Source organism: Ailuropoda melanoleuca, chromosome 16 (genome assembly GCF_002007445.2).
Source record: "Ailuropoda melanoleuca isolate Jingjing chromosome 16, ASM200744v2, whole genome shotgun sequence".
Taxonomy (NCBI): domain Eukaryota; kingdom Metazoa; phylum Chordata; class Mammalia; order Carnivora; family Ursidae; genus Ailuropoda; species Ailuropoda melanoleuca.
This window is the reverse complement of record NC_048233.1, coordinates 4,699,422-4,725,775: the sequence shown is the minus strand read 5'-3', so window position 1 is coordinate 4,725,775 and position 26,354 is coordinate 4,699,422. Positions and strand designations below refer to the sequence as shown.

Here is a 26,354-nt window from a genome sequence, read left to right as displayed (position 1 = left end):
GTTAGGATATGAGATAAATAAATAATAAATAGAAACAAAGTTTTCCTAATTTACAGTAATGAAAAACATCTCATTTGCAATAATATCAAAAAACCATAAAATATCTAGAAACAAATCTCACAAAAATTGTGCAAATCTTTGTGAAATTTTTTTATGTCTTTGAAATTTAAAATACCTAAATACATGAAGAGATGTAGTCCTGAATGGGAAGATTCATGAATTTGAAAATTTTGAAAGAAGAGAATTAGGGGATAACTTGCTTTATAAAACAGCAAATACATTACAAAGCTACAATGATTATAAGTGTGATATAGCACAAACCATGAGAGACTCCGGGAAATAAACTGAGGATTTCAGAGGGGAGGGCGGTGTGGGGATGAGGTAGCTGGGTGATGGATATTAAGGAAGGTACATGTTGGGGCACCTGGGACGCCAGTTAAGCGTCTGCCTTCGGCTCAGGTCATGATTCCAGGGTCCTGGGATTGAGTCCCATGCCGGGCTCCCTGTTCAGCAGGGAGTCTGCTTCTCCCTCTGCCTCTGCCTCTCCCTCTGCTCATGCTCTCTCTCTCTCTCTCTCTCAAATAAATAAATAAAACCTTTAAAAAAAATAAGGAGGGCACATGTTGTGATGAGCACTGGATGTTATACACAACTAATGAATCATTGAACACTACATCAAAAACTAATGATGTACTGTATGGTGGCTAACTGAACATAATAAAAAATTTTAAAAAGTGTGACATAGCACAGAAATAAGCAGATAGCTGATAGAATAGACAAGAGCGCTCAGAAACAGATACACGCACACACACACACACATTTAGTTCGTGATTAACGGTGCCACTTCAAGGTAGTGGGGAAAGAATAAGATTATTCGACAGGTGATATTGGGGCAACTGGTTAACCATTTGCAAAAAGTACAGTAGGAAAAAAATAAGGTGAAGAAATCTATTTCAATCCATTTACAAGAAGAAACTAGAGATTTCAGATTTACACATTCTTTTTTAGTATAGTTTGGTAAAATGTATCAAAATTTGAGATTTCTATAATATCTTATTAAACAGTTCCATTTATTTTTTTTTAAGATTTTATTTCTTTAAGAGAGAGAGAGAAAGAGCACGTGCATGAGTGGGGAAAGGGGGCAGGAGCAAAGGTGGAGGGAGACGGACAAGCCCCAAGTGGGGCTTGATCTCAGGACCCTGAGACCATAACCTCGCTGAAACCAAGAGTCAGACGCTTCACCAACTGAGCCACCCAGGTGCCCCTAAACAATTCCATTTATAAGAACTAATTCCAACGAGGTAAATGGACAAATGTACAGAAATGTCTGTACAAGAATGTTTATTGCTGCACTTTTTAGAATAGTAAAAAATTGAAAACCACTTAAATGTCTGTCACAATGGATTATTTCAAAAGTGTGTGGGTGAGATATGCATACAAACCTTAGAATGCCATGAGTCTACTTCAAAATGATGAAATAGATTTTTATATATTGGAGTGAAGGCTATCCACATGATATTAAGTGAAAGAATCACATTCTAAATCTGTAGGTATTCCTGGAACAAAAAAAAATTTTTTTTATGTGTGGAGCTATGGAAAAGCCCAGAAGGATATATGACAAACTGTTTCTTTTTCCTTTTCCCTGGGTAGATTCTATTTTTTTGCCTAGAAGATTCTCCCCATTTCTTAGAGCTCTTTATCCAGGTAACTTCAGTAGTACATCCTTGAGGTCTTAGCTTAAAGTCTGTAGGGGGGAGGAGGGAAAGCAGACACCCTATCCTAGGTAAGCACGCTCTCATAAAACTCTGTACTTGTCATACTACCTACAAACCAACTGCACCTTTTATATATCAAATTACTTACTTTTTGTTTTTGTTTTTGTTTTATTTCCCCTAGACTCTAAGCTCCACGAGGGCATGGACTGCATATGGGTCTAGCGTTCCAGAGCCTAGCACGGTGTCTGGGAAATAACTGTCGCTTATTGAGCTCTTACTGCATGCCAAATACTGTGGTTGGTGTTTTAAATGATCTCACTGCACACTGAGGTAGATGTTATTATTCTCTCCATTCTGAAGATGAGGAAATTGAAAGATAGTGAAGTTTGTCCCAAAAGCCATTGGCCCCGCTTGGATTAACTCCCAGGCCTGTCTGACTCTTGGCCACTACACTCACTACACAGTGATCAATACCGGAGGAAGTACAGCCAGCCGTGGCACGAGGATCACTCAGCGGGGACGTTGCAGTGCGGACATCGCACTTGAAGGGTGATTGGAGCAGAAGCCCTTTAATTCCCTTACAATCTGATACTCGCAAGCCCCGCCCACTACGACCCGCCCACCAGCCCGGAAGGGAGAGGCTGGGGCGGGACGAGCTTCCGGGGGCGGGGCGAGGCCAGCGCTGGTTGGCCGGCTTCGGGCGGAAGTCGGGAGGGTCGGTGGTCCGAAGACGCTGGCTTGTGACAGGGCGGGGTAGAAGGAAGGCCTACATAAAGGTTGCCTCTCCATCCCTTCGCTCCCGGGGACCCTCGGAAAAAACCCAACACCCCGGCCCCGCGGCTAGCCCCTTCCCCCAGGCTCTCTCCGCTCGATTTCGCCACCGTTATGTGGGAAGCGAATCCGGTGAGTAGCCGGGCGGGACGGGGCGGACCCAATGGGCGGGGTTGAGGGGACAGGGGCGGGAGGGGGTTCCCGGGAACTGCTCCCCCTCACCCGCTTCAGGCTGGGTGTTGAGTTCCGGGGCCCCGAAGATCCTGGCCCTTGCGGCTTTTATAGTCTCTGGCTTTTGAGCGGTGGGGATGGCTCCGTGGGTTCTCCAACGCATTATTGCTTTCTGTTACAGTTATTTATTTGACTTGCTGTGGTTTCTCCGCCTCCCCCTTTCCCCTTCACTGTCTTTTTAAACTTTGTGTTTTGCTTCCTAATCAGAGTCCCAGGACTTGGGACTTGTTCCTCTGCCTTTGCCTCAGGTGTGCCTGCTAGTCCCATCCATCTAAAGCTAGGGGACTCGACCCCCGTGTCTTGAATGGGCTTAAGAGGAACCATCAGTGCTCTTTTTCCCTTCTTGGTGGACAGTCATTTCAAACTTGGGGGGACCGAGTGTATGTTCTAAGCCTCTAGATGGTGAAGTTCTTAGATTCTTTTTTTTTCCCAGTGGACAGAACTGATGACCTGGAACTTTTCAACTGCAGGTCTTGTCTCCCTCCTTGTTTGACTCCAGTATTTGCATTCTGTATGCCTGTATTTTTGTCTGCTTTGCTTTTATACGTTTATTTGATGTGCAGCTCTCAAGGAGTGGAATCTGTTTGCCCAGAGTATTCCATTCATCTCGTTAGAGTTGAAATCGCCTAGTAACATGGCAAATGTACACCTTAGGAGTTGACTGGGGAAATGGCAGAATCCCGTTTCAGTGAATTGTTGGACTGAATGTGTGAAACTACCCCGTATGTCGAGATAACTGCCCAAATTTACTTATAACCCCATTTTCATACTCGCAATACTCTTTTGCTGTAATCAACACTTTTTTTTTCTTCCATTTCTGGAATGTATTTCCAGATGAGTTGGAGTGTTTATCAGTTAATTCTGTTACGTTTTTAAGTTTTTATCCAGTAGAAGCTAGTCTGTTGGTCTGCATTTGTTGGTTGCACATTGTGGTTTCATCCCAGTCCTTCATGTAACTGGTCGTCATCTAAGTTTTTTGGGGGGAGGGGGGGTTCATACATATAACCCTGCAGTATCAGGCCACATCACAGGAAAGTAATTGCTGGTATTTGACTTTAGTAAAAATAATTTAGAATTTTGAGAGTGTGCTCTCTGCTTTTATATTCAGTTTCACTGTCATCAACAGTCTTCATTTTCTGTCATTGTACATGTATGTGTGTGTGTGTATATGTGCATCTGGCGTGTGTGTCTTAAGTTTTTATTAACAATTCCTTTCGTCTTGGCTTCTCCATAACAAATTTTTTAGTCACCTAGGCGTGTCTTGCTCAAAGTCACATGTTTCAAATTCTTCACTATACTGTAAGCTCCCTGTGGGCAGGGATTTTTGTCTGTTTTGTCTATTTCGATACCTTCAGGTTAGAAAACAGAGCCTGGCACTTAGTAGGCATTCAGTAAATATTTGTTGAATTAGCAAAGGTGACCGGATTAGTACTAGAGGGAGTCCTTTGCTCCTACTGTTCATTCTCCCTCCTCCATCACATATACATTAGCAATCGCTGTTGGATCATTTGTATGTTTGTAAGGATTATAAAGACATGAGTGAATGTCTTATAAATTTTGGTTTGTTATATAGCATTATCTCATTTCCTTGTAAGGAACGATTTTGCTTGATTTCACTAGAGCAGACTGACCTTTGTTAATAGTGGCGACCCTTCCACATATAATCCCACATTCTTCTTTCGACCCTTATTGTACTACCCTAGTAAGTCTTAGTGCTACTGTGTTTTCTTACTGACACTGGTTTCCTTCCTAGAACATATGAATTCCGTCAATATGGACGGTTTAGTTTTTAAAAATACAGTCAACGTTCTGTATGTGTGTTTCTCTAGTAATTTGTTAGTTTATCTTAATAGAAGCAGCATCTGGACCCTTTGTCCAGCTGTGCTCATGGAATGAAAATTAATTTTAATGTTACCCTAAGCCAAACATAGTGGGAATTAAAAAAAAAAAAAAACCAAAAACGAAACTACGGTGTATCCTAAAGATAAATGCAGATGACTTTTGCATTACCCATCGATTGAAATTACTATTTGCCATTCCTTACCATTGAATGAGAATATAAATTCTACTTTGTGAAGCAAGGCTACTATGAACTGCTTTAATTGAGGACTTCTGCCTAGTTTCTCTCTGTATATTTTTGATAGCATCTGTGGCCTTAATTTACCACCTATGAGCTGCAGATATGCCTCCTATTGCAAATGTACCTTCTGTATGGTACTGTATTCTACTCACAAGTGGCTTTGAGAAAATGTTACACTGATGCTGGCCATGGCAATACTCAGAAGCAGCTGCCCCTTCCAAGTGAAAAGTCTCCATGACATGGTGTGAGTGTGGAAAATCATTACTGAGCTTTCAGCATTTCCTTGGGGGAGAAACCTAAAACAAGATAACCAAGGAGTTATAAACTTTGTCTCAGTACAAAATTTTATTTTATCTTTGAAGACAGTCATGAGGTCAGTGGTATCTACTCAGGCTTTTCACTGACAAGGCACCTTGAAGTAAGCATAATGTCCCTGCCAAGGCAGATCTGATTGACAGAAGCAGCAGGCACACTCAGTTCTGATATGAGCTCTTGGCTATTTGCCATTCACCTGGGGGAGGTAGCCCTTGACTAACGTCCCCCAGTTTAGAAAAGTGGCAAAGTCTGTAGAAAGGAATTGAAGGAGTTGCCATCACTGCTTTGACTCTATATACCGTGACTTTATCCTGCCTTTCTCTGCCCTCTTGTGTCTTATTCCTCTTTGCTGCAATTGGAGTAAGTAATCACTGTTACATATGAGGGAGTTTCAGTTTCCTTTTCTCACACTATGAAGGAAACTGAAAAATAGCAAACATCTGTAAGATGACAAACCCATGTACTGCAGTATTAAGACCTTACTTTCAATGATAAACTCTTCCATAATTCCTTTCCACATATGAACGCATATTATTAAAAGAATCTGATGGGGGCACCTGGGTGGCTCAGTTGTCAAGCGTCTGGCTTTGGCTCAGGGCGTGATCCCAGGGTTCTGGGATCGAGCTCCGCATCAGGCTCCTCTGCTGGGAGCCTGCTTCTTCCTCTCCCACTCCCCCTGCTTGTGTTCCCTCTCTCGCTGGCTCTCTCTCTGTGTCAATAAAATCTTTAAAAAAAAAAAAAGAATCTGATGAGTTAGCTAAGGGAGGGGAAGATGATTTTCTCAGGATCACGCAGGTGAGTATGCAGCAGAATCATATGAGTACCCGTGTCCTATGTTACTGCCTTCTGTTGCCTGGGTGACGGCAGTGATAACGTGTGTGTGTATGTGCAGTGCTCTACCTGCTGAGCCATCTTTTTCTCTGTTACTTTATATTCACAGCTGCTTCCAGACTCACTTGGCACTATGATTCTTATCTCTCCTTTTTCTGTCAAGCTTCTTGAAAGAATAGTCTTAGACTTTTTGTCATTCTTATTCATATCTCTACTCCTCAGCCCCACCTCTACCCCTAACACCTGACTTGCTAGGAGGTCACCAGGAACTTTTGAATCCACACATTAGTAGTGACTTTTGTGCCTCCTACCTCTTCTGTCTTTCTGCAACATACACGCACTAGAGGTGTTTCTCAGGACTCTCTTTTTTCTTTTCCTGGTACTGTACTGCTTTGGATTTCTTCTTTTTATGATTTATCTTTGAATCATAATCTTAACTGCACTTCCTTCTATCCCTGAAATGTTCTCCTGTTAACCATTGTTTTTTCTCAGCGCATCATTGTTGTGGTGAGCTCCAAGGCTTCAGATATTACTGTAGTGAATATGCCTGCCAAATGTACCTTTTCAGTCCTGACCCTGTTCCTGAGCCAGGTGATGAACACCTCTACTGGTTGTCTCTCTGACAGATCCAAGTTGGTATGCCAAAGCTGGACTACCAGAGAAACCAATCAGTGATTCGTTATTTCACCCACTCAACAAATATTTACTAAGTATCTACCACATACAAAACATTCTAGACACCAGGGAGGGGCATTACAAACGTGGATCAAGTCAGAGTCTGCCCCTCAGGGGTCTTGCAATATAGTTTGGGGAGTGGAAGTGATACCAGAGGATACTGGGGGACTAGGAAGGTTTACTAACGTAACTTACATTCGAGCCAGGTGTCAAAGTTATAGAAGTGGTCCTTTGGGAAGGGCAAAGGAGCAAAATGACCACAGACCCCAAAGGTGAAAGAGAATGGCAAGTACAGTATAGATAAAGGAGTGAAATGGAAAAAGTGCATATCTGATGAGTCAAGTCTCACTATGGGCATTTTCAGAGAATGAGGATGGAGGGCTTGTGGGTGGCGGTAACTAACATCTGTGTAATACCTGTTCTAAATCAGGCAGCGTCCCTCAGGCTTGGGGCAGGATGGAGGTAGGATCTGTTCCTGGAAATGAAATTTCTGCAGCAAACATAGTGTCTATGAAGATGTGTTCCTAGATCCACATACAATCATGGGTTCGTACTGATCCCTGTGTCTTGGCATTCTTTCTAATTGTCCCAGTAGTGGATTGAGTTAAGCTTGTGAGTACTATGATGTGCCAGTGTTTGGTGGCTGAGGCAGCGCTCAACAAAGTGTGCCCACACTGAGGTTCTCCGAAACCTGTGTGAGGGGAATTAATAATTAGAAATAATTAGGAATAAATAGGAATTAATAAATAATTAGCCTCCCTTTTCCAAGGATGATACTAAGTCTCAAAGTTTGGTGACCTTTCCGAATAAGGACAGAACCAGGTTTTAAATCTAGGACGTTCTGGCTCCAGAACACATATTCTTTCCAGTCTGACTTAGGATATAAGATTTAAAGTGGATAAAGAAGGGCCTGTGAGGAAAGACACAAGGAGTCAAAGAAAAAGAAGGATTCTTGAGCTGCAGAAAAATCACACCCCTTTTGTGGCACCAACTCCCATGTTTTTAGAACTTTTTTCTAGTGATGCAGCAGTAGGGAAATGATGTGGCCTCCCCAGAATGGCCGCAGCAGCTGCAGAACAAGGCCAAGGGAATGAGTCTAATGGTTTCTGGAGTATCAGAGTTTGTGATACAGGCTGGAGGCAGGCGTTTGTGACAGGTTTGAAGGATAGAGTGAGGTGAAATGGTGAGTATGACCCACCTGGTCTAAAATATGCAGAATGTTGAGGTCTGTGGCTTATACAACTCACCCTCTAAGAGTTGGATCTGCTTTTGAAATACTATCTGATAGCACTCATCTATTTATTGAGCACCTACGATAAGCCCATCAGTTCTAAGCCTCAGCATTTACAATGGTGAATGAAACAGACTAGGTCCCAACCCTTAGGGGCTTGCAGTCCAGTGCAAGGAGGCAGACACTAAGCCAATAATTACACAAATAACATTTAACTGCAATTGCAGCAAAAGCTCTGAAAGAAAAAGAGAACAATGACAATGTATAGTAGGGGGAGTTAATATTAGACTGGGGCATCAGGTAAGTCCACTCTCTGAAAGCCACTTTTACAGCGATCTGAAGGATTGAGCAAGAGTTAGCCAGGTAAAGTTTGGATGGGAGGTGAGGAGGGCTGTTTAGATGGCAAAAACAGCATGAGCAGAGACCCTAAGGCAGAAGGGAGCTTGGTGTTCGAGGCAGAGAGAAGCATGTGTGGCTGGAACCCGGTGAGCCAGGACGTGAGGCCAGGAGGTAGGCAGGAACTAGCCAAGCATGGCTCTGTGGCACATGTTTAGGATTTTGAATTTCATCCTTGGAGGAGTGGGAAGCCATTGGAGGATTTTATGTAGGAAGGGGAAGGAACATATCTGTGTTTTTAAAAAGATCATTCTGGCTGCTGTGTGGAAAATGAGTTACGGATTAGGAAGTGCGGAATAATGGCCTTCCAAAGACACCCACATCCTAATCCCCAGAAACTGTGACTATGTTAGGTTATGTAGCAAAGGGGAATTAAGGTCACTAATCAGCTGACATTATGATTGGGAGATTGATTACTTTGGATTATCTAGGTGGCCCCAGTGTAATCACAAGCATCCTTAAAAACAAAAGAAGGAGACAAAAGAAGTGAGTCAGAGAAAGATGTTGTTATGGAAGAATAATCAACATTGCTGGCTTTGGAGATTAAGTGAGGGGGCTACAAGGCAAGAAATGTGCTTAGCTTTTAAAAGCTCAAAAGGCCAACAAAACAGATTCCACCTTACAGCCTCTAGAAGGGAATCAAGCCTATGGTGATTTTAGCCTAGTGAGTTCCATGTCAGACTTCGACAGAGGTGTAAGATAATAAATTTGTGTTGTTCCCAGTCACTAAGTTTGTGGTAATTTGCTCCAGCAGCTATCGAAAACTAATACAGAGGGCCATCGGAAAGGTTGTTATAAGACCACTTAGGGAGCTATAATGTAGTCCAGGGTGAAGATGAAGGTGATTTGGACTAAATTGGTGATAGCAGGGCGAGAGACACAGAGGTGGATCAGTTCAGGCTGCACTTTGGATGAAGGGTGCTAGGTTTCTGGCACAAGCAGCTGGGAGGAATGAAATATTTTCACTGAGAAAGGGAGATTGGGAAAGGGGAAGATATGGCTGAGATCAAGAGTTTGGCTTTGGGCCTATTATAGGTTTAACGTGCCTGTGAAGCACTGAAACAATGCAGTTAAAGAGGCATCCGGGCAGGTGGGTCTGGAGACTGGGCTAGAAGTGGTTAGTTTGGCCTTAGTCTGTGTGGATGGTTTTTAAAATCATGACAGTAAGTGAGACCCCTAGGACAGTGTTTCTCAAACTTTCAGCATCCATGCAGATCAGCAATTTTAAACAAGAAAGTAGTATTTAAAAAATTGTTTTCATTATTGAAAAAGATGTTTTTGCAGCCTCTTACAAAGTATGTTTCTAACTTGTTGACAGATTGCTTGCGATGTAGGTTAGATCCAGATGCTGATTTTTTTTAAAGATCATATATTTATTTATTTGCCAGAAAGAGAGAGAACACAACCAGGGGGAGCGGCCCATAGAAGGAGAGGGAGAAGCAGGCTCCCCACTAAGCAAGGACCCCTATGTGAGGCTCAATCCCAGGACCCTGGGGTCATGACCTGAACTGAAGGCAGATGCTTAACCCACTGAGCCACTCAGATGTCCCTGATTTTTGTTTTTTTACACTTTATTTCTACTAAATTAGGAAATTCCAGGTTATAATTATAGATTGTCAAGATTTTCAACTGGTGTTCGCTGGCTCTGTCAGATGTTTTAGAATGCCAAGATCAAACACATATTGAGAAAGTACGAGAAGATTTCTCCCTGAAGACTATTCCTAGTGTTCAATCAGTTGCCAAATTGACACACTTAGAAGATTAAGTAACTGTAGGAGCGAATGTTTCAACCAGCCTGAATGTTTGGAAGATAGGAGCAAATGTATTCTTAGTCATTCTTTGATTACTTCAGTCTCTGGAAGGTATCTGTTCGTGTTTTGTTGTAACATTTGGATGTGTTCTTTATATATCCCCAGTAATAAAATCAGTCTCACTCTCTGATGAGTGAAGAAACCATCAGATTCTGGGAAAGAATCACACCCTAGCAATCGAACCATTTGTAGCATAGTTTCGTGACTGAAAAATACGGTATCTTGTTCTCCTCATTAAAAATGGGGAATTTTGGCCTTGAAATAGTAGGTTTAGGTATTTCAGATGCTGAGTGTGTTTTAGCTATATACTTAAGCAGGCCTCTAGAAATCAAGAATGGCTATTCGTGTTATCAGCATCATAAAGAAATATTTTTATCTGATCTGTCCTTTTGGAAACTCTTGTCAGCATTTTTTTCCTTGACACCCTTTAAACTAAAGTAGAAGGGTGGTTTTGCAAACACTGCCGTTTCTTTCCACACATTTGAGAGTACATACTGAGTTGTCAAGATTTGCTGATACTTAATTTTGGTTATTTCCTTCAACACTCAATTACAATCAGGAGGCATATTGTTTACTTCTAATTGTTCCGTGTGTTTAAAACACCCTTTAGTGATGCAGCAACACGTTTTCTTGCTGTTTGTATAGCTCGTAGTCTGTCAGTTTTGAGTGGGTTACACCTTTTCCAGCCCATGTCACAGCTCACAGAAGCATCATCATCTAAATGAAAACTGTCTTCCCTTGTGCTGTGAGTTTCCACTGATAAGCAGAACAAAAAGTTGAATACTTCTGCCTCATTAACCAGTATATCTGCTATAAGAACTGATTTATGTTTTCTCCGCAAGTAGTTTGTTCAATTTTAAATCAAGGTATATGCTGAAACACTCATGTGATAATAATTGCTCTCTCATGACATATGCCATTGATACTATGTGACTTCCAATAGAGTCATTTAATAAAGAAATTTTGTCAGTAACTTGTTTTTTTCCACAGTTAAGTTGGGCATTAAATTTGGACTGACAGTTTCCCAGCGATATCAGGACCTTTACCTGTTTTAGCTGAGGAATGCCTCTTTAGTCTTGCTCTCTTCTCTCCTCTGTCAACAAAGTAAATTGATTTGAGGCTTTGTTTGAAAATGATGTGAAAGTTTACTTGGTTTCACACCACCGTATTTGCCGAACACTAGCTGATATGAACTGATCAACATAGATTGAACATAATGACATAGTGAGTTGGTAACTTTAAAGAAATTAAGGTTTTCATGAAAATCATTATTACTCTTACATTTCAACTTTACAAAATGTATATGAACAAATTTCTTTATTTTCTCCTCTGAAAATGCCTATGAACTACTTCATAATTCTTGAGGACCATGTTTCAAAGATGCTGAGAAAGACAGGAAAAGGGGCTAGAACTGAGCCCACAGAGCCTGAAAGTTACAGGCTGAATAGAAATTAAGGTGCAAAGGTGATCAAGAACTTGTGGCCAAAAATTCAAGACAATCTAGAGAATATGATTTCATGGAAATCAAGAAAAGAGTAATATAGGACAGAGGGTAAACTGTGGAATGTTACTGAACGGTCAAGTAAGATGAGAACTGATAAAAGCATAGGGTTTAGCAACATTGAAGCTCATTGAAAGTCCTAACAAGTGCTGTTTTCTTGTTTGTTTGCTTGTTTGTGATGGTGGTGGAAGATATTGGGCCAGAAGCTAGAAAAACTAAATTAGAATGGATTTTAGAGTGAATGGAAAGTGAGGTAATGAAAATGGTGTGTGTAGACAAAGAGTTATAGTTATTCACCAGTGGAGATAAAATGGAATCCTAAAAGTACTCAATCTAAAAGAAGATCGAAAAAGATAAAAAGGGGAACAAAGAACAGATGGAACAAAAGCAAATAACAAGATGATAAACTTAAACCTAACCATATCAATAATCATACCAAAATAAATGCTGCAGACATGTCAGTTGGAATACAGATTGTCAGATTAGAGTAAAAAGACCTGACTCTAAGTTGTCCACAAGAAACACACTTTGAATATAAAGACACAAATAGGATAAAACTAAATGGAAGGAGAGCTATGGTGCTGACACCAGTCAAGAGAAAGCTTGAGTGGTATATTAGATTTCAGAAATAATGATATTATCAGGGTAAAGAATATCATTTGTCATTTCCTATGATAAAGAGTTCAGTTAATCAGTAACAATCCTAAACATTTATATACCTGATAATAGAGCTTCAAACTACATGAAGCAAAACTAATGGAACTGTAAGAGGAAATAGACAAATCCCATTATAGTTGGAGATTTTAATATTCCTCTGTCAATAATTGCTAGAATAAGTAGGTACACATGAGCAAGGATATGGAGGATTTGAACAACACTATCAACCAACTTGACCTAATTCACATTTATAGACCATTACACTTAACAACAGCTGAATACACTTTTTTTTTCAACTACACAGGGAACATTTCATATGATAGACCATATTCTGGGCTGTAAAATAAGTCTTAGTACATTTAAAAGAATTCAAGTCATGTACAACATGCTATCTGATCAAAATAGAATTAAATTAGAATTCAGTAAAAGAGCTGTAAAACCTGCAAGCATTTGGTAAGTAAATAACACTTCAACTGATTAGTCAAAGAGATAGAAAATGTGAAGACAATGTTTCAAATTTGTGGTACGCTGCTGTAACAGTACTTGGAAATTTATGGCTACTTTGATGCCTATATTGGAAATGAAATGTCACAAATTAGTGACCACATCTTCCTCCTTAAGAAACCAGAAAAAGAAGAGCCAGTTAAACTCAAGCAGGGGCAAGGAAATAAAATTTAGAGTGGAAATCACTAAACAAAAACCCAAAAAATTTATGAAAGCAGAAGCTGGTTTTGTTTGTTTGTTTGTTTTTGTTTTTGTTTTTGTTTTGAGGAACATCAGTAGAATTGATAAACCTCTAGCCAGACAGATCAGGAGAGAAAGAATACAAATTATTAATATTGACAACGAGAGAGGTAACATCACTACAGACATTAAAGGGTAATAAGGGAATGTTATGAACAATTTAATGTCAATCAGTATGGCCACTTAGATGAAATGGGCATATTCTAAGACACAGACTACCAAAGTTCCCTCAAGAAGAAATAACATGAATAATCCCAAATCTGTTACAGAGTTTAAGTTTATGCAGTAGGCCTACCCACAAAGAAAACTCCAGGTGCAGATGGTTTCCCTGTAAATTCTAACAAATATTTATGGAAGAAACAATACTAGTTCTGCACAAGCTTTCAGAAAATTGAAGAGAAGGTTATACTTCACAACTCATTCTATGAAGCCTTCATTACCAGTCAAAGACGTTACAAGAAACTATAGACCAATATCCCTAATGAATATAGATACAAACATTTTAAGCAAAATTTTAGCTAATTGAGTCTAACATATAAAACGGTTAATTAATAATTACCAAATGGTGCTTACCCTAAAAATGCAAGGTTGGTTTAATATTTGAACAGCAATCAATGTAATTCACCATGTAAACAAACTAAAATGAAAACCATTTGGTCATTTTAATGTATGCAGGAAGGCATTTGACAAAATCCAGTATCCCTGATAAAAACTCTCAGCAACCTAGGAATAGAAGGGAACTTGCTCAGCCTGATAAGGGGTATGCAGAAAAGGGCTATCTCAGCAGGCCTAGGGTGCTCAAACCATGTACATTCTCAAGAGAGGCCCATTTCCATGACTGCCCTTCCCCTAGCTCCAGAGAACTGAGCTCTTAGAGTAGTTTGTCTAATGAGTGTATTTGCATGCCTGAGATCTTGAGCTGTGCTATACCAGTTTATCCAGATAGTTTACACTGGCAGTGTGATTTATGGTGAGCAGCTGCTTTCTCTGGAGATCTGGAATGTCAGCAGCTGAGGTCAGTCAAGTAGGGTGCTATATGCTTATATGACTAACTCCTAGTGATGAAAACCCTGGACACCTAGGCTCAGGTGAGCATCCCTGGTTGGCAACACTTTGCACTGGTCACATATGGCTGCTGGGAGAATTGAGTGTGTTCTATGTGACTCCACTGGGAGGGAACATTTGGAAGCTTATACATGGTTTCCTCTGGATGTCACTCCATGTGCTTTTCCCCTTTGCTTATTTCACTGTGTGTATTTTTACTGTAATAAACTGTAACCATGAGTAGACCAACTTCTGAGTCCTGTGAGTCCTTCTCCTATGAGCCTGAGGGTGATTGTGGGGACCCCTGACAAGGGGCATCTACAAAATACCTAATATCAAACTAAAGGTGAAAGACTGAATACTTTCTCACTAAGACCAGGAACAAACAAATGATAGACATTGTACTTGAGATGATAATCAGTGCAATAAGGCATGAAAAAGAAAAAGCAGTCATCTATATGCTAGAAGAAAGTGAGGCTATCTATATCTCTCTATCTATAAAATGCCTATATAGAAAATCCGATGAAATGTCCAAAAATCTAGAACAAATAAGAGGATTTAGTAAGGTTGCCGAATACAGGATCCGTATACAAAGAATAATGTATTTTTAAATACAAGCAACGTTCAACCAGAAATTGAAATTTAAATGGAATTCCATTTATAGTCATATCAGAAATATGGAACACTTAGGCATGAATCTTGTATAAATGATGTGCAAGATCTATACACTGAAAACTATAATTACTGAAAAGAGATCTAAATAAGTCAAGAGATATACCTCATTCATGGGTTGGAATACTTAATGTTGTTGAGATGGCAGTTATCTACAAATAGATCACTGCGCCATCCCAATCAAAATTGAAAGGACCTAGTATAGCCAAGCAGTTCTGAAAAGAACAAATTTGGAGCACCAACACTACCTGATTTAAAGATTCAGTGTGAAACCACAGTCATCAAAACAGTGTGGTATTGGCAGCAAGATAGAGAAAATGATTATTACAGCAGAACAGAGTCTAGAAATAGACCCACAAACATATAGATAATTGGTTGATTTATTTTTTAATAAAATTAAGGTTTAGTGGAGAAAGGACAGTTATTCAAAGTTTTGTCAGAGGTTGTGTTTAAGGCCCTTGTGCCAGTGAGGCTTCCACCCTGTGTAGATCCATCCATGTGCAGCTTAGGAAATGTTTTTAAGTCTGTATCATGACTTGCTCTGATCATTCTTGGGTGGATACAACCTAGTGCTTGTACACAGCCTTCCTGACTTTCATGGCTAATTGTAATTCTAGGGGGGCTTTTCTTGGTTATCCCTGGTTCTCTGTATTAAATTTCTGTGTGCTTTACCATTTGGCTTGTATTAGAGCTTTGGGCTTCTTAGTTGTTTTTCCTCAAGATTTCCATTTTTTTTCAATAATGTTCTTAGGTATGAGGTTCTCTATTTTCTGTTCCGAATAAAGTCAATCTCTTCACACAGAGATGTGCAGCTCTTTGTCCTTATGGTGTGCCTTTTCCCCCTCAGTAGAACCGCTGTGCCACTACACCTGGGGCTGGGGGTGGGAGCTGATTTTTCCCACAATGATACCTGCACTTTGGGTAGAAGAGGTATTGGCAGCCCTGGTCTTCTTGACTTACTCCTCCTGGCATGGAAAGTCTATCTTATGAGCAAACTAGGTTCAGTAGCAATCAGGACTCAGTAGTCTTAACCTACTGGGCCTGGAGTGGAGTTTCCACCAAATGAACTGGGACTGAGTGGAGGAGCCAGGAGGTCAGTCTCTTCTGTTGCCCGATCAGAATAGACCTATACCTCTAGGCTGAAGAAGATGAGAAACACTAGCAGCCTGCCCCTTCCAGGATGAAACTAGCCCAGGACTAGGAGCTGGAGGGAAAGGGAGCCCCTGTCTTCTTCTCTGCACATGCCTGAGGTAGAGCTTCTATAACATAGTACTGGTGGAATGTGGGTAATGGACTATGTCTTAGTCAAATGCCACAGACTCTTGCCTATTCTGAGATTTAGTAGATTTTCTTGATTAAATGTTTCTCCATTTGCTGTATACCCTTAGGACAATTTCTAGAGACTTTATATGTTTTTTGTTTGTTTTTGTTTTTTAAAGTAATGTTCACCAATTAGAATGCGGTTTTGCTGGGGAGAAGGTCCACTGAGCTCCTTACTCTCATTCCAAAAGTTCTGCCCTGTTTTTTAGCTTTTAACAGCAGGCTTTGGATCTTCTTTCTATAGAGACAAGGAAGTTTTCATTACCAAATATGATTTTCTCAAGATATTATGTTTATACTAACATAATGTATTTTGTTAACTATAATAAACTTATCAGAAAGCTTTTAACCAGTCCGGAAGGTGTTATTATTTTTCTCCTATAGATTAGGATTTTGACTTTAAACTCATTTTCCACATTAGCCTTTCTATTTGATGATCCAGATTGACTGTTCCCAGCCCCATAAATACTGTCTTTGGAATAGATGGCATTATTGACAGATTCTACCAGCATACCCACTGCACTTGAAAATTTACAAAATGCTTTTTCACTTTATACTACCTTTTTTCTTCATAACCTGGTATGCAGGAAATATCAATCCTGCTGATTAAAAACTGAAAATTGGCAGTGTGGCTAAACTAATTTATTCAGCTAGATAGACAACTTGCACACATTCATTTTATTGCCTATAAATGTGTTCTAATCTAGAGCCATTATATTTTAAAGTTACTGATTTAAACTTGATTTACTCTTTGAGCCTAATTATACAGAATAGCCCTTCCTTTGGAAGGGAAACTTATTGTAGAAAACCGTAAGACTTAATCTTATGAACTAAGTCTTTGGAAAGAGCCATAGTATTTGTGAAGCAAACCAACCAAATTAAGCTTTGGCAACAGGAGAGAAAGAGCAACTGTCTGTATGTGAAAATGAGGCCATGGGAGTTGGCAGTTGAATGAAGAACTAACCCTCAAGAGGCCTTGGGTGTTTCTTTAATCTTTGTACTGCTAACTATGATTCTATTTTCTGTTTTGTTTCAAGTTTGTATTTAAATTCTAGTTAGTTAACATGTAGTGTAACATTAGTTTCAGGAGTAAAATTTAGTGATTGATCACTTACATGTAATACCCAGTGCTCATCACAACAAGTGCCCTCCTTGATACCCATCACCCATTTAGCCCATCCCCCCACCCACCACCCTTCCAGCAACCCTCAGTTTGTTCTCTATGGTTAAGAGTCTGTTTTATGGTTTGCCTCTCTCTCTCTTTTTTCCCCTATGTTCATCTGTTTTGTTTCTTAAGTTCCGCATCTGAGTGAAATTACATGGTATTTGTCTTTCTCTGACTGAATTATTTTGCTTAGCATAGAACATTCTAGCTCCATCCACATCATTGCAAATGACAAGATTTCATTCTTTTTATGGCTGAGTAATATTCAGCCATGAAGATATATATATATATCACATGCACAATGGAATATTATTCAGCCATAAAAAGAATGAATATCTATCTATCTATCTATCTATCTATCTATATATATACACATATCAGTTGATGGACATTTGGGCTCTTTCTATAATTTGACTACTGTTGATAATGCTGCTATAAACATTGGGGAACAGGTGTCTGTCCCTTCAAATCAGTATTTTTGTATCCTTTGGGTAAATACCTAGTAGTGCAATTGCTGATTTGTAGGGTAGTTCTATTTTTAACTTTTTGAGGAACCTCCATACTATTCTCCAGAGTGGCTGCACCCATTTGCATTCCCACCAACAGTGTGAGAGGGTACCCCTTTCTTCGCATCCTCACCAACATCCGTGTTTCCTGTGTTGTTAATTTTAGCCATTCTGACAGGTGTGAGTTAGTATCTCATTGTGATTTTGATTTGTATTTCCCTGATGATGAGTGATGTTGGGCATCTTTTCATGTGTCTATTAGCCATCTGTATGTCTTTGGGAAATGCCTATTCATGTCTTCTGCCATTTCTTAACTAGATTATTTGGTTTTTTGGGTGCCGAGTTTGATAAATTCTTTATAGATTTTGGATACTAACCCTTTATTAGTTATGTCACTTGCAAATATCTTCTCCCATTCCATAGGTTGCCTTTTAGTTTTGTTGATGTTTTCTTTGCTGTGCAGAAGCTTTTTATCTTGATGAAGTCCCAATAGTTCATTTTTGTTTTTGTTTCCCTTGCCTCTGAGGACATGTCTAGTTGAATTTATTTTTGTGTATGGTGTAGGAAAGTGGTCCACTTTCATTCTTCTGCATGTGACTATCCAGATTTCCCAACACCATTTGTTGAAGAGACTAGGGTTTTTTTTTCTTCCATTGGTTATTCTTTTTTGCTTTGTCAAAGATTTGTTGACCACAGAGTTGAGGGTCCATTTCTGGGTTTTCTATTCTGTTCCACTGATCTGTGTGTCTGTTTTTGTGCCATATTGTCTTGTACTATACTGTCTTGATGGCTATAGTTTTGTAATATAATTTGAAGTCCAGAATTGTAATGCCTCCAGCTTTGCTTTTCTTTATCAAAATAGCTATGGCTATTCAGGGTCTTTGTGGTTCTATACAAATTTTAGAATTGTTTGTTCTAGCTCTGTGAAAACTGCTGGTGGTATTTTGATGGGGATTGCATTAAATGTGTAGATTTCTTTGAGTAGTATAGACATTTTAACGCTCCATTTGTTCTTCCCGTCCATAAGCATGGAATGTTTTTCTATTTCTTTGTGTCATCTTCAGTGCCTTTTATTGAGTGTTGTATAGTTTTCAGAGTGCAGATCTTTTACCCCTTTGGTTAGGTTTATTCCTAGGTATTTTAGGATACTTGGTGCAGTTGTGAATGGGGTTAATTCCTTGATTTCTTTTTCTGCTCCTTCATTATTGATGTATAAAAATTTAACAGATTTCTATACGTTGATTTTGTGTCCTGCAACTTTACTGAATTCGTGTATCAGTTCTAGCAATTTTTTGGTGGGGTCTTTTGGGTTTTCTACATAGAGTATTACGTCGTCGGTGAATAGCAAAAATGTGACTTCTTCCTTGCTGATTTGGGTACCTTTTATTTCTTTTTGTTGTCTGATTGTTGAGGCTAGGACTTCTAGTACTATGTTAAATTAACAGTGTTCAAAGTGGACATCCCTGTCTTGTTCCTGAACCTAGAGAAAAAGTTCTCAGTTTTTCCCCATTGAGGATGATATTAGCTGTGAGTCTTTCATATATGGCCTTTATGATTTTGAGGTATGTTCCCTCTATTCCTACTTTGTTGATGGTTTTTATCAAGAATGGATGCTCTACTTTGTCAAATGCTTTTTCTGCATCTGTTGAAAGGATAATATGTTCCTATCCTATATTTTATTAATGTGGTGTATCACATTGATTGATTTGTGAATATTGAACCACACTTGCAGCCCAGGAATAAATCCTATTTGATTGTGGTGAATGATTCTTTTAGTATACTGTTGAATTTGATTTGCTAGTATTGTATTGAGAATTTTCGCATCCATGTTCATCAAGAATATGGGCCCATAATTCTCTTTTTTTGTGGGGTCTTCATCTGGTTTTGGAATCAAGGTAAAGCTGGCCTCCTAGAATGAGTTTGGAAGTTTTCCTTCCATTTCTATTTTTTGGAACAGTTTGAGAAGAATAGGTATTAACTCTTCTTTAAGTGTTTGATAGAATTTCCCTGGGAGCCATCTGGCCCTGGACATTTGTTTGTTGGGAGCTTTTTGATTAATGATTCAATTTCTTCGCTGGTTATTGGTCTGTTCAAATTTTCTATTTCTTCCTGTTTTGGTTTTGGTAGTTTGTAAGTTTCTAGGAATTTATCCATTTCTTCCAGATTGTCCAGTTTGTGAGCATGTAGTTTTTCATAGTATTCTCTTCTTATTATTTGTATTTCTGTGGTGTTGGTTGTGATCTCTCTTCTCACTCATGATTTTATTTATTTGGGTCCTTTCTCTTTTCTTTTTGATAAGTCTGGCTAGGGGTTTATCAATTTTATTAATTCTTTCAAAGAACAAGCTCCTGGTTTCATTGATCTGATTCTACTGGTTTTTTGTTTGTTTCTATATCATTTATTTCTGCTCTAATCTTTATTATTTCCCTTCTTCTTCTGGCTTTAAGCTTTATTTGCTGTTCCTTTTCTGGCTCCTTTAGGTATAAGGTTATGTTGTGTTTTTGAGACTTTTCTTGCTTCTTGAGATAGGCCTGTATTGCTATGTACTTCCCTCTTAACGTCCACTTTTGCCACATCCCAAAGGTTTCGGACCATTGCGTTCTCGTTTTCATTTATTTCCATGTATTTTTTTAAATTTCTTCTTTAATTTCCTGGTTGACCCATTCATTCTTTAGTAGCATGTTGTTTAACCTCCATGTATTTGTGGTCTTTCAAAAAAAAATTTTTTTTGTGGTTGACTTCAAGTTTCATAGCATTGTGGTCCAAAAATAAGCATGGTATGATCTCAGTCATTTTTTACTCATTGAGTCCTCATTTGTGACCCAGTATGTGATCTATTCTGGAGAATATCGCATGTGCACTTGAAAAGAATGTGTATTCTGCTGCTTTAGGATGAAATGTTCTGAGTATGTCTGTTAAGTCCATCTGGTCCAGTGTGTCATTCAAAGCCATTGTTTACTTATTGATTTTCTGTTTAGATGATCTGTCCATTGCTGTAAGTGGGGTGTTAAAGTCCCCTACTATTATTGTATCATTACTAATGAGTTCCTTTGTGTTTGTTACTGTTTTATATATTGGGGAGCTCTCAAGTTGGGGGCATAAATATTTATAATTGTTAGATTTTCTTGTTGGATAGACCCCTTTATTATAATATAGTGCCCTTCTTCATCTCTTGTTACAGTCTTTGGTTTAAAATCTACTTTGTCTTATATAAGTATGGCTACTCCAGCTTTCTTTTGATGTCCATTAGCGTGATAAATTGTTCTCCATCCCCTTACTTTCAATCTACAGGTGTCTTTAGGTCTAAAATGGTCTCTTATGGGCAGCATATAGATGGGTCTTGTTTTTTTTTTTTTTTATCCATTCTAACACCCTATGTCTTTTTATTGGAGCAATCCATTTACATTCAGAGTGATTATTGAATGGTGAATTTAGTACCATTTAGTTACATGTAAAGTTGTTTCTGGTGATGTTCTCTGTTCCTCTGTCCTGTCTTTGTTTCTTTTGGTCTTTTTTTCCCCACTCAAGGAGTCCTCTTTAATATTTCCTGCAGGGCTGGTTTAGTGGTCACAAACTCCTTTAGTTTTTTTGTCTGGGAAACTCTTTTATCTCTCCTTCTATTCTGAATGACAGCCTTGCTGGATAGAGTATTCTTAGCTGCATATTTCTCCCATTAAGCCTGTTGAATATATCATGCCACTCTCTTCTGTCCGCTAAGTTTCTGTGGAGTGGTCTGCTGCTAACCTTATTTGTTTTCCCTTGAAAGTTAGGGATTTCTTTTCTCTTGCTACTTTTAAGATGTTTTGCCTTATCTCTATATTTTGCAAGTTTTATCATATGTCTTGGTGTTGGCCTGCTTTTGTTGATTTTGATAGGAGTTCTCTGTGTCTTCTGGATTTGGATGTCTGTTTCCTTCCCCAGATTAGGGAAGTTTTCAGCTATAATTTGCTCAAATAAAACTTCTGCCCCTTTTTCCCTCTCTTCTTCTTCTGGGACTCCTATGATACAAATGTTACTATGCTTTATGGAGTCATTGAGTTCCCTAAGTCTACATTTGTCATCCAATATTTATCTTTCCCTCTTCCTTTCAGATTCGTTATTTTCCATAATTTTCTCTTCTATATCACTTATTTATTCCTCTGCTTCTCCATCCTTGTGGCCATTACATCCAGTCAGTTTCACATCTCGGTTGTAGCATTTTTTTTTTATTTCAGCCTAACTAGTTTTTAGATCTTTTATCTCTGCAATAGGGGACTCCCTCGTGTGTTCTATGCTTTTCTCTAGCCCAATGAGTGTCCTTATGATTGTTGTTTTAAATTCTGGATCGGGGAAGCCTGGGTGGCTCAGTCAGTCCAGTGTCTGCCTTCGGCTCAGGTCATGATCCCAGGGTCCTGGGATTGAGCCCCACATCGGACTCTCTGCTCAGCAGGGGAGTCTGCTTCTCCCTCTCCCTCCCCCTGCTTGTGCTCTCTCTCTCTGTCAAATAAATAAAATCTTTTAAAAAAATTCTGGTTCAGGCATATTACTTATATCTGTTTCAATTAGATCACTGGCCATAACCATTTCTTGTTCTTTCTTTTGGGATGAATTCCTACATCTTGGCATTTTGTCTAGGTCTCTGTCTTCTTCTGTGTGTTAGGAAAACCTGTTATGTTTCCTGTTCCTGAGAGTAATGGCTTTGTGAAGAAGAGGTCATACAGTGTCCAGAGCCTGATGTTTCAGGGAATGTCTCTAGTGTGTTCTGTATGCACTCTGCTGCTGTGTTTTGGTTGTTCTATCCTTCAGGCCAGTAGTCTGCAGAGGCTCTCCTTGCCTGTAGTGGGCAGTGTGTGGACCTTGGCCAAAGTGTGACAAGTTTTAACTTGGTATGCTCTGGTCTGCTTGTTAAAAGATTCCAGATCCTATTTCCACCAGAGCTGGAGCTTTGCAGCACTCTATGGTCAGGAGACTTGGTGGCTGTGGGGGTTTGTGTTGGTCTTCCTGGGGGAGGGGCCCACTGCTCTGGCTCTCAGGCACACTTGCCCTAGTAAAGAAGCACCTGCAGAGTGCAGGGGGGTAGGGCTTGGTATAAGTAGGTTAGGCTGCCACTGTTGGTGTTGTGCTGCTTACCAACATGCTGAGGGGTGGAGGAGGGAAATTGTTCCAGCCCTCTCCCTTGCCCGGGGGGAGGGGAATTTGTGTCGGAAGCCCTCCCAGAAGAGCCTACAATCTCCCCTCCTGTGTCCCAGGTGTCCCTCAGATCCCTGCCTTCACCCTTTCTGTGTCCAGTCCATCTGCCTGCTCAGCAGCACAGTGCACCTGTCTTCTATCTCAGGCAGGCCAGCTGAGTTTTAAAACTCCAAACTTTAGGGATCCAGTGTGGCACAGACCTGTGTTGGTCCTCTGGGGGAAGGTCTTGCCACACTGTGGCTGGTGCTTGTTTGTCCCAGAAGGGCAGTTGCATGAATGCACAGGAGCTTGGAGTTTAGAGTAAAGCACAACAAAAAGCCGGCGTCCAGATTAACTGCCCTCAACACGTGTCTCTGCCCCTGTGCTAATGAACAGGGCAGTGCAGTGGCACCTGCCAGCTCTTTTGTCCCCTGAGAGGCAATGCCACCTCTCCCAGATTCACTCCAAGAAGGGGGAACCATCTCTTCCAGTGTAACCCAGGGGATCCTCAGATTACATTTGCTCCTGGGCCTCTGCCCTCCTCCACAGGAGCACCACAATGCCTGCTAGGCTCCACATTGGTCATGGCATGGACTTCTAAAACTCCAGTCTTTGAGCCCTGCTGGTTGTAAAAACTAAAAATAATCAGCTCTTTTGTTTTCCTAGACAATGGCTTTGGAGAAGTGTTTTCCTTGTTCGTCACCTGTGTGCACATGCGCTCTCTCTCTCTCTCTCTCTCTCTCTCTCTCTCTCTCCTCTCTCTCTGTGATTAGGGCTTTCTCCCCACTGCAGCACCCGTGATCTTTTTCTCCTCCAAATCATGTCTCCACACGTCCTACCCTCCACAATGTGCCCTCTTCTCTCCCTCTAGTGTGCAGTTTGTTCTGTCAGTCCTCAGATTGACTTCTTGGGTGTTCAGAATGATGTGATCTAGATGTGTTCAAGGGAGGAGGCAAGCCTAGGGTCCTCCTACTATTCCACCGTCTTAGCTCCCCTGCTAACTCTATGATTATAGACAAAATAATTACATTTTCTCTGCTTCATTTTCCCCCTAACTTTAATTGGAAGGTATGACTTCTCCTGCACATTGGGCTATAGAACACAAAAAATTTTGTAGAATTTGAAGTGCTTTAGGAATGTTCTGTATGGTGGCACCTTTCTATAGTGCTATCTTCTGCAAAATAGGGAGAAAGATGAGTCTGTCCTAGGTCCCACCCAAAGCTATTTATGACAGGAAGTTCTGGAAGGACTTTGGTAAAATGCTTACACTTGTAACCTGGCTTAAAGTGTGATCTTAGGGACAGTGTGACATAGCAAAGCACACATGATGTGTATATACTGTACAAAAGGTATTTTCTATTTCTTATTTCTTGTTTTCATTTCCCTTTTCTAGTAGAGAAAATATAGAACTCATAAGCCAAATGTTTATCTTAACTATTACCTTTAAACTCATCCTTCCAAATTTGGGGAGTTATTTTCAGAAGAAAAAATAAATTTAGGTTTTTCCTGCTTTCTTTCTTTCTCACAGTAAAATGACCAAAAAATGTGAACAATAATAGAAGGAAGAGCAGGAGTTGTGAATAGTTAACCTGGACAATTGATCTTAAATTTCAAATCATTGCCTTTATTTCCTGATTAAAAGGTATAAGGCAAATAGTGGGTCCTATACCTGAAGCTCTTGACCCTAGAGTGTTCTATTTTTCATTTCTTAGCAGCCAGTCAACTTTAAAACATGAAGGAAAAATCCAGAACATAATCATAAAGCATTCCTTGGAGAAGTTTCCAAACATGAATAAAAAATAACAAGCCCCCTTCATTGAGCTCAGGTACTGTACTTTGCACTTTACTGCATTATCTCACTCATTTCTAACAATGGCCCAATGAGGAAGGAGCCTTTAATCTCTATTTTATGAAGAGGAAACTGTGGCCTAGACAAGGTAATTAAAAACTTACGCCAGGTTACACAGCTTCTGGAAACAGGGTGGAACATTTTAAGTAACGAAATTTAAGGCAAATATTTTCTAAATTACCCAAGTAGTACATATTCTTTGTAAAAGCAAAAATCAGAGAAGTAGGAAATAAAATTTTTAACAAATCACCAATAACCATATATGTGTGTATATGATTACACACACACACACACACATTGGAAAGACAAAGAATAAGTGATAGTGTTGGTTAACCCTGGAGAAGGAAGGTGAGAAGATACCAGAAATGGAAGGGATAGTCAAAAACGTGTTTAGCTTTATCTAGAATGTTCTGACTTTTTGCACAGGGACTGTTTTCATATATCAGTTGCGCAAATTTAATTTATTTAAAAACCCTCAAGGAATGAGGACACATTCCAGATAAAATTAATCTTCTTTGACTAACCTCATCGCCCTTTTTCTGGTGACCCTCTCTTTATCACAATCTCTCCTCAAGAATGTTTAAAACTTTTCAAAGATAGTGTGGACATGAGTTACTTGATATAGGGAAGATTGTAGAATCATTGGTAATGAAGTGTAAGGCGGTATATACTATGGCAATTACATACACAGTCCCTGGATCCAGACTGCCTGGGTTTGGATCCTGGCTTCCCTATTGTATGATCTCTCTGTGCCCCAGTTTCCTCATTTATAAATTTGGGATAATAATGCCTATCTTACTGGGTTGTCATGAGTCCTAAATGAGTTATTATCTGTACAGGACTTAGTACCTGGCACGTTGTAAGAGCCAGATAAGGGTTACTACAATCATTATTGTTATCCTGACACTCAGAAAAAACTATGATAAATTGTTGTATATCCATCCAGACTTTTTATCTGTGTGTGTGTGTGTGTGTGTGTACATATACACATACAGACATGTACATACACATACACTGATGTGGGTACATATAGGTGAAATTTTTATGAAAATTGGATCATACTGTTTCTATTTACTGTAACCTTTTTTTGTACTCAACACTATAGATTATAAACATCTTTCAGTGCCATGGAATAATGAATGTTAAACAAATCTCAAGCGTATTTGGTCTTAACTAGTTGTGATAGCATGGATTCTTTTGACCAAATATGTGCACATATGATAAGACAGAAATTTCTTGGCACTATATTGAAAATCTGGAGTGCTTATATATTTTGACAGAGCTTCCTTAAATGGTTGAATGGGCATTGATATATCTTACCTGAGTGTATTATTATTTGTCTTATTTGTTAAGCAGTGATATTCAGGCTTTGTAAATGTTTATCTTCAGAGTCAACATGGCAGAGAGAATGGTATTTTTTAAGGGTCACTGTGGGAAGGACACTTGGAATACAGTTCTTTGTAGGAAGAAAAATGATGTATAAAAAGTACATTGATTATTAAGAAAAATATTTCTTCCTCTGCCTCTTTCGGGCTTTTCAGGAGATGTTTCACAAAGCAGAAGAATTCTTACCCAAGAGGACGGATAGCGATATGGATGAGATGGACACGTCAGACACCCAGTGGGGCTGGTTTTACCTGGCGGAGTGCGGGAAGTGGCACATGTTTCAGGTACTTCCTTTCCAGAGCCTAC

At 39.6% G+C, this 26,354-nt stretch overlaps 1 protein-coding gene across 4 annotated transcripts in view; it reads left to right on the top strand.

Moving 5' to 3' along the window:
- Positions 1-2,367: 2,367 nt before the first annotated feature.
- The window catches only part of PARP11 (poly(ADP-ribose) polymerase family member 11), a 43,127-nt gene continuing 19,140 nt past the window's right edge, over positions 2,368-26,354 (top strand). The window contains exons 1-3 of one of the 4 annotated variants that reach the window (XM_034646167.1): positions 2,368-2,618; positions 24,529-24,639; positions 26,204-26,332. In XM_034646167.1, coding sequence (XP_034502058.1) covers positions 26,207-26,332 — 126 coding nt within the window. In that variant the 5' untranslated portion in view covers positions 2,368-2,618; positions 24,529-24,639; positions 26,204-26,206. Of the gene's footprint in view, positions 2,619-24,525; positions 24,640-26,199; positions 26,333-26,354 lie in introns of those variants that run through there. The other 3 variants (XM_034646166.1, XM_034646165.1, XM_034646168.1) reach the window with 3 other exon arrangements.